Source organism: Zootermopsis nevadensis, unplaced genomic scaffold (genome assembly GCF_977971745.1).
Source record: "Zootermopsis nevadensis isolate Lab colony 2312 unplaced genomic scaffold, Znev_1.0 Znev_ptg000015l, whole genome shotgun sequence".
Lineage (NCBI taxonomy): Eukaryota > Metazoa > Arthropoda > Insecta > Blattodea > Termopsidae > Zootermopsis > Zootermopsis nevadensis.
The window spans coordinates 8,666,553-8,678,862 of record NW_028259147.1 but is presented as its reverse complement, the minus strand read 5'-3'; the positions used below and the strand labels follow the sequence as shown (position 1 = coordinate 8,678,862).

The window sequence follows — 12,310 nt, the reverse complement described above, 5'->3', positions numbered from 1 at the left end:
GTTGGTATAACAACACAATAATGCCGAGTAAACAAATAACGTAATAAATAAACAACTACCCAGCCAGTCGCATTATTACTGCTCCAGAAGCAGCACATCGCCTCCGAACAGCGACATAGAACTATTTAAGAAATGAAGAAATGTGAAAGAAGACGTTATCAAGTATTTGAAAAGTTATCAACTACTTGAAGTACCAACTCAACCAAGGTAAACTGATACTCATTCGATATATTACGATTACGAAAACTGACTTTATGATCAATTTTAAGACGAAGATTTGCAACGGTGGGGCTGGACGTAATAAGTTGACTGAACAAGAACTGTTGGCGTTTCAAACACTTGACCAACCCCCTCGAAGGGGGGTTGGTCAAGTGTTTTAACCCCCATTTGGGGGGTATTTTAGTTTCTTACTCAAGGGTTAAAACACTTGAATGAGACACTAAAATTTTAAAACGCAACCAACCCCCCCCCCCGAAGGGGGGGTTGGTCAAATGTTTTAACCCCCATTCGGGGGGGAGTTTAGTTTCTTACGCAAGGGTTAAAACACTTGAATGAGACACTAAAGATTTTAGAACGCAACCAACCCCCCTCAAAGGAGGGTTGGTCAAGTGTTTTAACCCCCCATTCGGGGTGGTTAGTTTAGTTTCTTACATAGTATTTTAAAACGCAACCAACCCCACTAAAGTGGGGTTGGTTGCTTTTTAAACACTTGACTTGGTCAGGAGTTTTAACCCCAATTCGGTGGGTAGTTTAGTTTCTTACTCGAGGGTTAAAACACTTGAATGAGACACTAAACTAACCCCCCCCGAAGGTTGGTTGGTCAATTGTTTTAAGCCTCCATTCGTGGGGTTAGTTTAGTTTCTTACACAAGGTTGGTTGCTTTTTAAAAAATTGACCAACCCACCCGAGGAGCTCCGAAAGGAGCGTTCTGCTCTAGTTTTGAAAAATTTGAACATTTTTCTAAATTCTCCCAAAGAGATGACTGCCGAACTCGGTGAATGCCTCACAGAGACCGGATCTGGTGGGAAGAACTTTCGAAAGATTTGAAAATTTTCAAAAAATCAAAAAATGCTGCAAATTGTCCAAAAGGTACACAAAACAAATAAATTTTGAAAATATTCACATTCAAAAAAAATTTCCAATAGTTCAAAAAATTTTGTTTTTGTGCGCTTTTTAGATAATTTCCAGGGTTTTTGACTTTTAGAAAATTTTTCAAAAAATCGAAAAATGTAGGAAAATGTCCAAAACGCGCATAAAAGTAAGAAAATTTGAAAAACTCCGCTTCCAAAATGTTTTCGAAAAATGTTTGTTTTGTGCGCCGTTCAGACATTTTGCAGCATTTTTTATTTTTCTAAAATTTCTTTCAAAATTTTCGCCACCCAATGCCTATCACATCTCTTCCCTATCAGACACGGTCTCTGCAACAAAAGCTGTCTACTAGACTGTCTCTGCCTTTACCCGTCTGCCAATATCGGTCTGTAACACACGCGCCTCTGCTAGACACAGCTTCACCAGTTCTCTGCTCGACCCGTTCTGTACCTCACTGGCTCTATGATTCACTCGGACAGTGCTTCACACTGTCCCTGCTTGTCTTGCTCTCTGCCTCACAGGGTCTCTGCTTGACTGGAACAGTGCTACACCCGGTGTCTGAATCACACGGTCTATGCTGGACTCGGTCTGTGCATCGCACGCACCGTGCCGTAACAGGTCTTTGCAGAGACTGCCTGGCAGAGATCGTATCTTAGAGAGAATGGTCAGAGACGGTGCAAAATAGACCAGGCCATGCAAACACCGGATCTTGCAGTGATACTGTGGGGAGGATTTAGAATGTATTCAAATTTTTTTCAAAAAATCAAAAATGTACGAAAATGTCCAAAAAGCACACAAAACTAAAATTTCGAAATATTAAAAAAATGTTTGGAAAATTGGTAAAATTTTCAAAATTTTAAAGATTTTCGAATTTTGAGTCGTACCACCAGACATCCGGACCAGCCGACACGGGGTCCGGCAGAAACGGCGTCCGGTAGATACCATGCCCGGCAGAAACGAGGGCCGGAAGAGACTGGTCTCTGCCGGACACAGTCTCAGCCGGACCAGGATTCTGCTTGAATGATTTTTAAAATTTGAGAAAAATGTTCAAAATTTTTAACCGTTTTAAAAACTTTCAAATGCTGCTGAATGCACCACAAAGCGAAAAAATGAAGAATTTTGGAAATTGTATAAAACTTTTGAAAAGTTGATATTTTTCAGAAATTTTAATTTTTCCGGGCTTTTGAGCATTTTCCAACATTTTTGCAGTGTCAGTTGTTGTAACATTTCTCTTCATTATATATTTCATATAGACATTCCTCCAACTACATTTCTTGAATGCTGAATAAAAGGCACATCATGGACAACATTTTTATGACAGATGATCTGTAAAATTATTCCAAAGCCTATGAACCAATCAACAGGAACGTGGGAAATTTATGTCTGCAGAAGTGTATACACTGGAAATCATTTGTTAAAGTAGAAGTCCTAAGATTCCACAGTCTTCGTTATCTCACTTTAGTGACCCAGGAATTGCTGACAAATCCCTGTCAATCCTCTTGTATTTGTTCTTTGGGCCACTCTTTCTTGACAGGCAATGCAGAAATCGTTTCAACCACTTTGTATCTGCAACACATGCCTACAAACAGCAAACAAATTCTTGTTGTGAATGAAACTTCAATTATATATACATAATTGTAATTTTTAGTAAATAATTTGTTCTTGAAGGAATTCATGACACCTACTTCACTTTATAAGCTTCAACACACATGAGGCTTGCAAAAAATATAAATGAATAATTACATAATTTGGTGATCCAATTTTGTGTACAGATCCACAGTACAGATTTTATTATATCTGCCCAGTATTATGACATCAAAGTTCACACTATCAAGAATTTTTATTACATTTATTAATTTGTATGCACATTCATAACTTGTATCCATACAATGTTTCACATTCCCAGTTCCAATTGTTCATTCACTATCTCCATCAAACAGAACTAAACATAGAATTAGTGTTGCTGTCATTTTATTTTACATTATAAAAGAATTATCTCATACTTTTTTAAATATCTGTTACAACATAATATTTCAAAATGCAATGTCAGCATGCTAGTACTGGCACTCACATTTATTCCACCTCAAAAGTTCTTGTGGTGGCCACATGAATATTATTTATACTATGAAATCAAAAAATTATAATGGCAAGATGTTCAAGTTTCATAAAAATATGTGAGGCGGTTCAATAATTATTGGAGGGCAAGACACACAGACGAGCACATGGACACATGAAACCACATGACTGAAAATGCAAAACAATAACAAATCCACAGCAGAGATAGAATCACAACTCAAGAATAAGATTTTTAAATATAAGAAAACAGTGAAAATCTCAGTGCCTGGAATAAAATACAGGGACTCTCAAACATGTAACAGGAATGATAGCCACAGCCTAACAGCATTTAATAATAAAGGGAAAATGACATGAACTAAACTATTATGCCATGAAGAAAAGAATAACATAATACTATGATTGTGTGCCAAGATGGCAAATTTTTTCCCATTGATTTATCCTGAATATTTCTTCTAATGTGTTAGTGGTACTGAAAAATATAAATTTACCTGTTGTTCTGTATTGTGAAACTTCATCTCTCACAGATCAACACATGTGCAGGTGTTACAAAACAGGATTCTGAGAATATTCAGACATCAAAGAAAGGAAATAACACAAGGAAATAGCAAGATGAGAGCTTCACAATTTGCAGAACTAGCCCCAAAGGTGGAAGCAGCGTGTTTCTCCAAAAAGCTCATACCCCCCAAGTCTACACGGCATCATAACCCAAAAGAGCAACACTGTCATCTTTATTGCTGGGAGAATATTTAATCTCATACAATGTACAGTAGGGCACCGCTTATACGGCGGGTTAGGGACCAGACCCCCGCCGTAAAGCGAAAATCGCCGAAAAGCGGATCTTTGCCTTATTTCACTTGCAAATGCATATCAAAGCCTAATAAGATGTTACACTATCATATAGTAAGTGCACAATAGCGCTAGGCCTAAGAAAATGATATGAAAGTTAAATGAATATCAGTAATACACACATTGTCCTCAGCTTATAGTGATTGGTGAATATAAATTTGAAAATTGATATGCTTATAGTAGGAAGGATGAAGGAGATGGCGCATCTTCATCATGTGACTCTTCAACGAATCCTATTCGTTTTGGTGATGGTTCGGAAGCCATAGACATGCCTTGTTCACGAAGTTTAATCATCTCTAACTTGGCATTTAAAGTAAGAGGCTTACGACTCCTCTTTTTATCGCTACTACCCTTAGACGTCTTTGTAATTACACTGTAGTAACACAAAAATATTATATAAATATACAGTTTGTAATAACTGAAAAATTGCCAGAAATACAGAGAGACGCGGAGCGCACAAAAGCTGTAAACAGACTGAATCAGCGACGAGAAAATGGCGCCGGACGCACTTCTCTGACTCAGCTGTTGAGCGCCGTATTAGCGGATCGCCATAAAGCGGAGCGCCGAAAAGCGGGGCCCTACTGTATGAATTTTACTTGAGATACTGTACACGATCACAGTTAAGCATGCATCCTATAAGGAAAACTGACTTTTCAACATCTATGTTCTTCTTTACAACTAACTCCATCATACAGGACCATTCTTGAAAAGTTTACTGTCGATCAGCTAATCAATAAATCCTTTTTCACTTTATGGATCATAGAGATTCATTATCATGTTTATGAAAGCCCACCACTAAATCCAATCAGAAGCAGTCAAATCCAGTCCATAAACTCACAGCCTATTTCTATAAGATCCATTTAAATAGTATTCTTCCACCTACATCTAGGTTTCCTAGGTTTCCTTTTGGGCTTTCCAAATACCATTTTGTATACCCTTCTCGATTTCACAATTTAATCACCCAGGAAATATTAGGTGAAGACCATGTACCTGTGCTCTTAACAAAAACAGTATTTTCTCACCTCTATGAATACAGAAGCTAAAAGATGAACACTTGGGAATGCAAGAAGCCACAGTCTGAAGATGACATGGTGATTGTTCTTTGACATGGGCATCAGTTCAAAGAATTCTGCTACTGGTCCCACAGGATAAATCAGAAGCAGAGTGGTGAATGTAGTGAACAGGACCAGAGTGAACAGGAACAGAACTGATTATGAAAAGAAGAGAACACAAATAAATCATGTAACAACAACTAGAAAGACAGGTGATGTGGCACAACTGCTATTAATTTTAACACATTCACTGCTGCCTGATGCAGATGCAAGTCAGGTGGTTCCTGACCCAGGTGCTGAAGATACACGTGTGCCACTGCTATCTCAGAGGCTTTGCCCGTCTAAACTGCTTGGCACTGCACTTCAGTCTATTCTCACTACAGTAGCAATCGGATTAAAGATCAAGTTATATGAGAATGGATTTTATTTTTACCTCAATGCTTTTCTATGTCTATAAATCAAGGTTAAATTTGATAAGTCTTGTAACTCAACTTCAGGTACTTTGTGACAAAAACTATCACAACACACATTCAGCATGATGTAATTTTAAATCTATCAAACAAAAGCAGGCAATACTTATAGTGCATTCATGAATTCCAGTAAAAATATAAACAACAAAGATTTGAAGATATTCCACAACTGCAGTGCAATGCAGTACTCTGGAAGAAAGCAATCACTGCAGGATTTTAAACTTTCTGTAATATAAATTTCCTTGTATAACTAATTATAATTATACTGAATGTTTGCTTTCTATTAATTCTTCGTTTGGTACCAAATTGACTGAACTCTGAAATCCTCTGAAACACATACACTTAAAATGTGTGTGTGGCTATGTAAATTCTGAAAATATCATATACAGGTAGCCCTCGATTTACACCAGGGATGTGTTCCTGGATGAACCGGCATAATTGGAATCAGTGTAAATTGGAACGATTTTATAATGTAAATCAATGGGAAGTCAATGACATGCGTTCCCAGCACCCAAACATTGACGAGTAATATAATGACATTACATTTAAAGCTTTGAAATAATGTAAATAAAATAAAGGGAATTTAAAAAATATATTTTATACATTTACAATCAGCGATGGCGTGATCAAGCGGCGTTAGTTCTCTGACGAAGTCCCTGGTTGAGGATCATCATGTTTTTTAAAGAAGGCATGTAGTGTGGACTGTCGTGATTTATTCCGCAGATATTAGTCTTTTGAAAGTTTAAAGCAGAAGGAATGAAATTGCATAAGGGCAAACTCGCATATCCAAAAGTTTGCATTTCACAAACAGCTTTTACCGATTCATTGATCTCATTGGAGCAAATTCGAATTAAAAAAACATTCGTAATTGCAGGGATGACTGTATTTATAATTTTTATTCAAAATCAACGATGCAAGAATTATAATTTAGTATAAGAAGCAATACAAGAAACATTTTAAAATGTTATAAGTAATAGTAAAATATATTTTTTCCACTTTTTGACTTTCTGGTTTCAAAATTGGCGTTATTCTGAATCGGTGCAAATCGAGGGCTACCTGTATAGCAATCATACTTCAGGTAATGGATCCAACACAGTTATCTTGTAATAAATCAACCACTGTCATAAATAATCAACACTTACGGTTTGTATAAAAAGGTTTGCGATGTGCTTTTCCTCTGGAGTAGACAGCAGCGAGAATCAGGTACTGGAACGAACTTATACAGAAGAGTGATGTATTCTCCCAGCACACAACTATCCCTTCTTTTGCTTCTTCTTGCTTGATTGGATCAAACCTGAAGAGACCCCAAATGCACATTCATTTTCTTTCACACTTAAAAGTATTTACTTAATAATGCTGAGTATGTTTATTTACTAATTCTCATACCCATAAAAAATCACATTATGATATTCAAGTTTACACAATAAAAATGATACTTATTATTTTAATATGTATTTAATTAAATTCCATCAGCTCTACATGTACCCAACTTCTATAATACAATCTGATGTTAAAAAACAATTTTTGTGTGTGTGTGCATGCGTGTGTCTCTGTAATTCCTGAGTATGAAGCACAAGTGTTAACCACTCAACTGCAATGTCTGGTAAGGTTTCTGTGTGAAACAGTGTATTAGAAAACAAAGCCAAGAGAATGCACAGATCAACAGGCTTTAAAGTTAGGATGACAGAAACTGTACATTTAATGAGGGAAAATATTAAATGGAAATTCCAATATAGGAAACTAAATGGGGGAAAATAAGAAATTCGTGAAAGTGCATATTTCATAAAGCTACTGCACCAACATTTCATAACATGCACACACACATGTATGTAGTTCCTTACCATGGTTGCTTCATCACAAAACACAATGTTGCTATCTGAACTGCCACCATTAATAAAACTTGCAAGATCAGGGGTATAATGTTGCTAGCAGATACTAAGCTTCCAATTGGTCGCTCTGAAACCAGTCTTGTTGCAGGACCAGTGTGCCCCATCAGTATGGCTATACTCGTTGTTATTCCTAGGTCTATATACAGGAACTGCATGTTTCCAAGGATGCTTGCACACTGGAAAGGATACAAGTACATGTAGCAAACAATATGATGAATTCTGAAATTATACAATTTCAGAATTAAATTAAGAGAAGAAAAGTACACATAGCAAACATTACTGAACTATTTAAATACAACAGCACACAATCATAACCATCACAGTAAACTGAAAATACAAAACTGAAACAACAGTTTTATAAGGATAAAATCAGTAAAACCAAGAAATAATTTTAAAGAACCAAACAAATAACGGGAATTTAAGTATTTTTAAGTTTTACCTCTTAAAAAGGAAAACTGAGTGTAAATTACATAACAGGGAGATTTAATATGTTGAATATTAAGCAGAACTTCAAGGAATAAGCCAAGAACAGAAATGCTATATGCATTTACAGTCTCTCCTATAGGACCTGTCCTCACCCTCCTCAAATTGATCACCCTATCAATTTTAAAACTATAACACATAAAGAAAACATTTAAAGCCAATACTATTGGAATAAGGATGATGAAAGCAGATTAAAAGAAACACGAATCAGGTTTCCAGAGTATGAGAAGAGCAACAGAAGGAATAAAATCTTCATTCAGTGACAGCCTATAACTTAATATTACAGTGTTAAATGAACTATGTTTGGTTTGCAACTTTTTTCCTGATTTGGTAATGACAATTTTATCTAATTTCTTTCATTTATTTGTATAAATACTATTTACACCTTCAGACTGTCTGAGAATATTTGTTCTTCTCCCATACATTAGGATTTGGAAGTGTCATAAATTTTTCATGCAACTTTGATTTTAATGCAGTTGCTTTTCCATCTGAGTTACATACATCTCCAGTACATCACATGCTTGACTTGAATGTTGTAACGGCACAAGGTGGAATGTATAAATCATGTAATACCTGATTCGGAATCACAGAAGTGACAGCCTACAATGATGAACTTCCTGACCAGGGTTAGTACAATGTGACTACAAGATCTTCTAATGACTTACTTTGTATAAAAGAAGCACTGTAACGAACTGTATTAGGCTGTACAGAGCCATGTACTTGAAGACTCCAAAACTTGTCACAAGAGCACATCTTCCTTCTTGTATGAGCTTCAGAACACAAGTTATGTTGGCAACTCTGGAGGTGAATGGTGCTGCAACTGAAGCTTCAGCTTCAGACAATGAGATTCCAATGTGAGCAGCTTTCAGAGCCTTTGCAGAGTAAAAACACAGGTATATGTTGCCTCATGTCAAGAAATAAACCACAGTGGTACAGCATTTCACATTACAAGTTCAGGCTTTTCTCTCATTACTTATCCCTTCATTTACCATACAATTCATATATAGTGAACTATAGCTACAAACAGCCATAAAAATATAGTAATTTTCTTACTAATGGTTTATTTAACTGCAATTTCAGTAGCACAAGCTATATAGCATCGAATGATAGGATGATTAAGAATTCAAATAGAACGAATATGGAAGGAAATGGTCTTAGCCTAATTTAAGGTACTATCCTGGCACTTGTCTCAAAGAACTGAAGAAAACAAAAATTAAGTCAGGACAGCTCTGCTCTCAAGCTGGAATCTCCTAAATATGAAGCAGAGTGCTAACCACTTGGTTGTGATGTATGGTTATACATTTTAAAAGCAATGTGTTCTAAAAACTAAACTGTGCCTTCAGAGCATAACTTAAATTCCACATTTTCCCATTTTACCTCCGTCCCACCAAGAAAATGCTTGAAGACTAATAGGAACTAGACCTTGACCACTATATTTGATACTATATAACATATGCAGATAATAAAGCATTCTAAAATAAACTAATATATAAGATACCGAGAAAGTTATGAGGGATAAACAAATAGAAATTGAGGGGAAGGAGGTAAAATAGTGAGGATTGGGAAGGAAATAGTCTGCTTTTGAAATTCTAGGTCAGTATTCTCTTAACCCTATCTGTGTTGAAACAAACTCAGAAAGTGTATTCCATACCAGAATACACATAATAGCCTCATGCACTCTTTGCAACATGCATTTAACCTTTAAACGACGAGGATTTAAATGGCAAAGTGGTAGCAGCCCTACAGAGTATTTTTCTTTGCAGGTTTTTAAACTTTTGTGCACGCTCTATGGAAAACTTTAATATTATCTAAAGTAAACATGATAAATTGACGAAATAAAAGTCATATTTATTTGAATAGAACAGAGAATACATAGAGTTTTTTAGAAATGCAGTTAATATTTTAATTGCCTAAATGGGCCTTAGTAACTTTACTTTCTTCTTTGGAAGCTCATTCGACATGGTAGAAGCCATGGTTGTAAACTAATGACCACACAGAAATAATTGTTTCCCTTATTTCAGTGGATACATATTCTTTTAACAGATCATGCCGAGGAATGTGAGTAGCTTTGAATAGGGGGTCTGAAAACGAAGCCGAAACCCACTTGACAATAACAATGTTTATAGCTGTTTATGGTTATAATTCCCGGGTCGACAGCTCAGATTGAACTTGTCAGAACCCTAGTGAAAGTGATTCAATATTTGCAGCCCCTAAAAGAGGCCAAAAGACGTAGCCAAGTCTACTCGCAATGTTGCAAGTTTTGGGTACCGCTCCGGGAACGTTCGTAGGGCCGAGAACACAACTTACGTCCCGGACTGGGAACACTAGTAAGATAAAGGTTAAAGGTACTAAATCCACTCTGTTTGATTGTTCTCACTTTGGCCACCAGATCTCAGCACCTTAATGTCTGCCTCATAACTTTCCTTATCCATAATTTTATCACTGCTCATAGAATATTAAATGCATGAGTTTGAGATCATGCAGAATAACAGAATCTCCACATCAAATTTCATTTAAATTGGTCCAGTGGTTCTCAAGGTGAAATGGGTGGGCAGACGGAAAGATGGACAGACAGACATGACCAGCCCTCTTCCATTCTCACTTAATGCAAAGAATGCATAACAACCTGCTATCTCATCACACTGCCTTATATAATGGAACCTTCGGGTTAACAGCGAATGACTTATAACAATGTATTTTCTGTACTTACCCCACAGTCATTAGCTCCATCTCCACACATAGCAACTACATAATCCAGACTTTTCAGCACCTCGACTACCTGTGCCTTTTGATCTGGAGCCATGCGAGCAAAAATAGTACTTCTGATAACAATCTGAGGTAACAGTTCAGGGTGGTAATTCTTTAAGGCCGTCCATGTCGCTCCATCAACAGCGATATGACTGTTGGTACTTGGAATTAGTGGCAAAACACAATCCTGGAAATATAACGGACTAAATAATTCTCAAAAGAAACAAGACTGCGAAAACAGTGAAATGCCAATATAACATAATTCTGCATTAATATGAAAATGTGTTTAACGAAATGAAAATATGTGAAAATGTGGTAAAGTGACTCTCATAATGATTCTTTTTAGCCCTCCCACTACCTTATTTTGAATATAGCTACTCTCTGGGCAAAGTGCATGAAATTAACAAATAACAGAGAGGTCACTGCCTGTCCAAGTACTCAAGACATTTTAATTGTATTAAGTATTTTGGAGGTCTATATATTAAAAGTATCAGCTGAATTTAATTTTGCTTTAACAACTACTTTACAAAGAATTCATCAAGTTTCTCAAAAATAATTCACCATATACAAAATTGGTACACAGCATATAATACACATATGCACATACACTCAAACTGGAGAAACTCTGAGATAATACGAACAAACTAATTACAGTCAGAAGCTGAACTAGTGGAAATTATGCAAAGAAAATATGCATTTTTAAGACTGAATTTGCAGTTTCAAACATAATATTCTAGGATGTTGCAGGCTTCATGATTTTTTCTCCTGCATCCTAAACACATCGACATGGAGCACATAATGTTATATACTTGCAGTTCTTTTCTTCTAGAAAAAAGGATTATGGAATTTTGAGGTCACATCCAAGAGGAAGCTGCATTCTGCATATAATATATTTCATTCAAATGACTGATATGTGATCTTTTCCAAGAATGCTATCAATTTATTTTGAATAATGGATTTTTATTTTTAAAAAGGTACCATAACTGTATAATGGTGTGAACTACCAGAAAAGTAAACACTGTTTACTTGAAAAATTTGAACTCACAGAATGAGATCTCAAACTTCCATGATGCAAAGACTGTGGAACACCAACCACTTCCCAGTGAATTCTTCCAAGTTGTAAATCACCTTCAACTGTTACTTGGATCACTTGTTCAGAAGGAGGTACCATGCCACAGTCACGGGCGACACTCACTGCAGTAAGAATATTGTCACCTACAATGAAAGACAGTGTCTATACTATAACAAACATAACAAATCACAAAAAAATACTATATTTTTGCCTGTTAATTAAACCAACTACCTCTGTGGAAGTAGAATCCAAAGGTCCAGTACCAATAATAAAACAGACCAGCAACAGACACAATTGTGAGCCAGTTCCAGCCACTTCTCACTAGGAAAACCTATTTTTCTAATGACTATCTGAATATTATTCTCTCATCACTTTCTCAGTCTTCCAACAGACCACAATCAAAGAGATTTATCAAATCTGTTTATCTGTAAAATTGTTCTCTTGGACTTTTTTCATCATCTAAAAAACAAAGAAGCATTTTGGAAGCTTGATTCTGCTTACATCTTCAGGCAATAAAGGGTAAGAGGAAAGAAACACTATCTTTTGGGCCCCCTGATGTCAGACCTGAACCTAAAGGTCCAAGGT

At 36.2% G+C, this 12,310-nt stretch overlaps 1 protein-coding gene across 3 annotated transcripts in view; it reads right to left on the bottom strand.

The window, feature by feature from the left end:
• Positions 1-2,304: 2,304 nt before the first annotated feature.
• Positions 2,305-12,310, bottom strand: part of LOC110833284 (polyamine-transporting ATPase 13A3-like) — a 28,277-nt gene continuing 18,271 nt past the window's right edge. For 2 of the 3 annotated variants that reach the window (XM_022071146.2, XM_022071147.2), the window contains 7 exons: positions 11,699-11,868; positions 10,616-10,840; positions 8,571-8,777; positions 7,375-7,598; positions 6,676-6,827; positions 5,034-5,218; positions 2,305-2,668 (listed from right to left, as the gene is read on the bottom strand). In XM_022071146.2, the coding sequence (XP_021926838.1) occupies positions 2,543-2,668; positions 5,034-5,218; positions 6,676-6,827; positions 7,375-7,598; positions 8,571-8,777; positions 10,616-10,840; positions 11,699-11,868 (1,289 nt within the window). In that variant the 3' untranslated portion in view covers positions 2,305-2,542. The remainder of the gene's footprint in view (positions 2,669-5,033; positions 5,219-6,675; positions 6,828-7,374; positions 7,599-8,570; positions 8,778-10,615; positions 10,841-11,698; positions 11,869-12,310) is intronic. The other variant, XM_087349205.1, reaches the window with a different exon arrangement.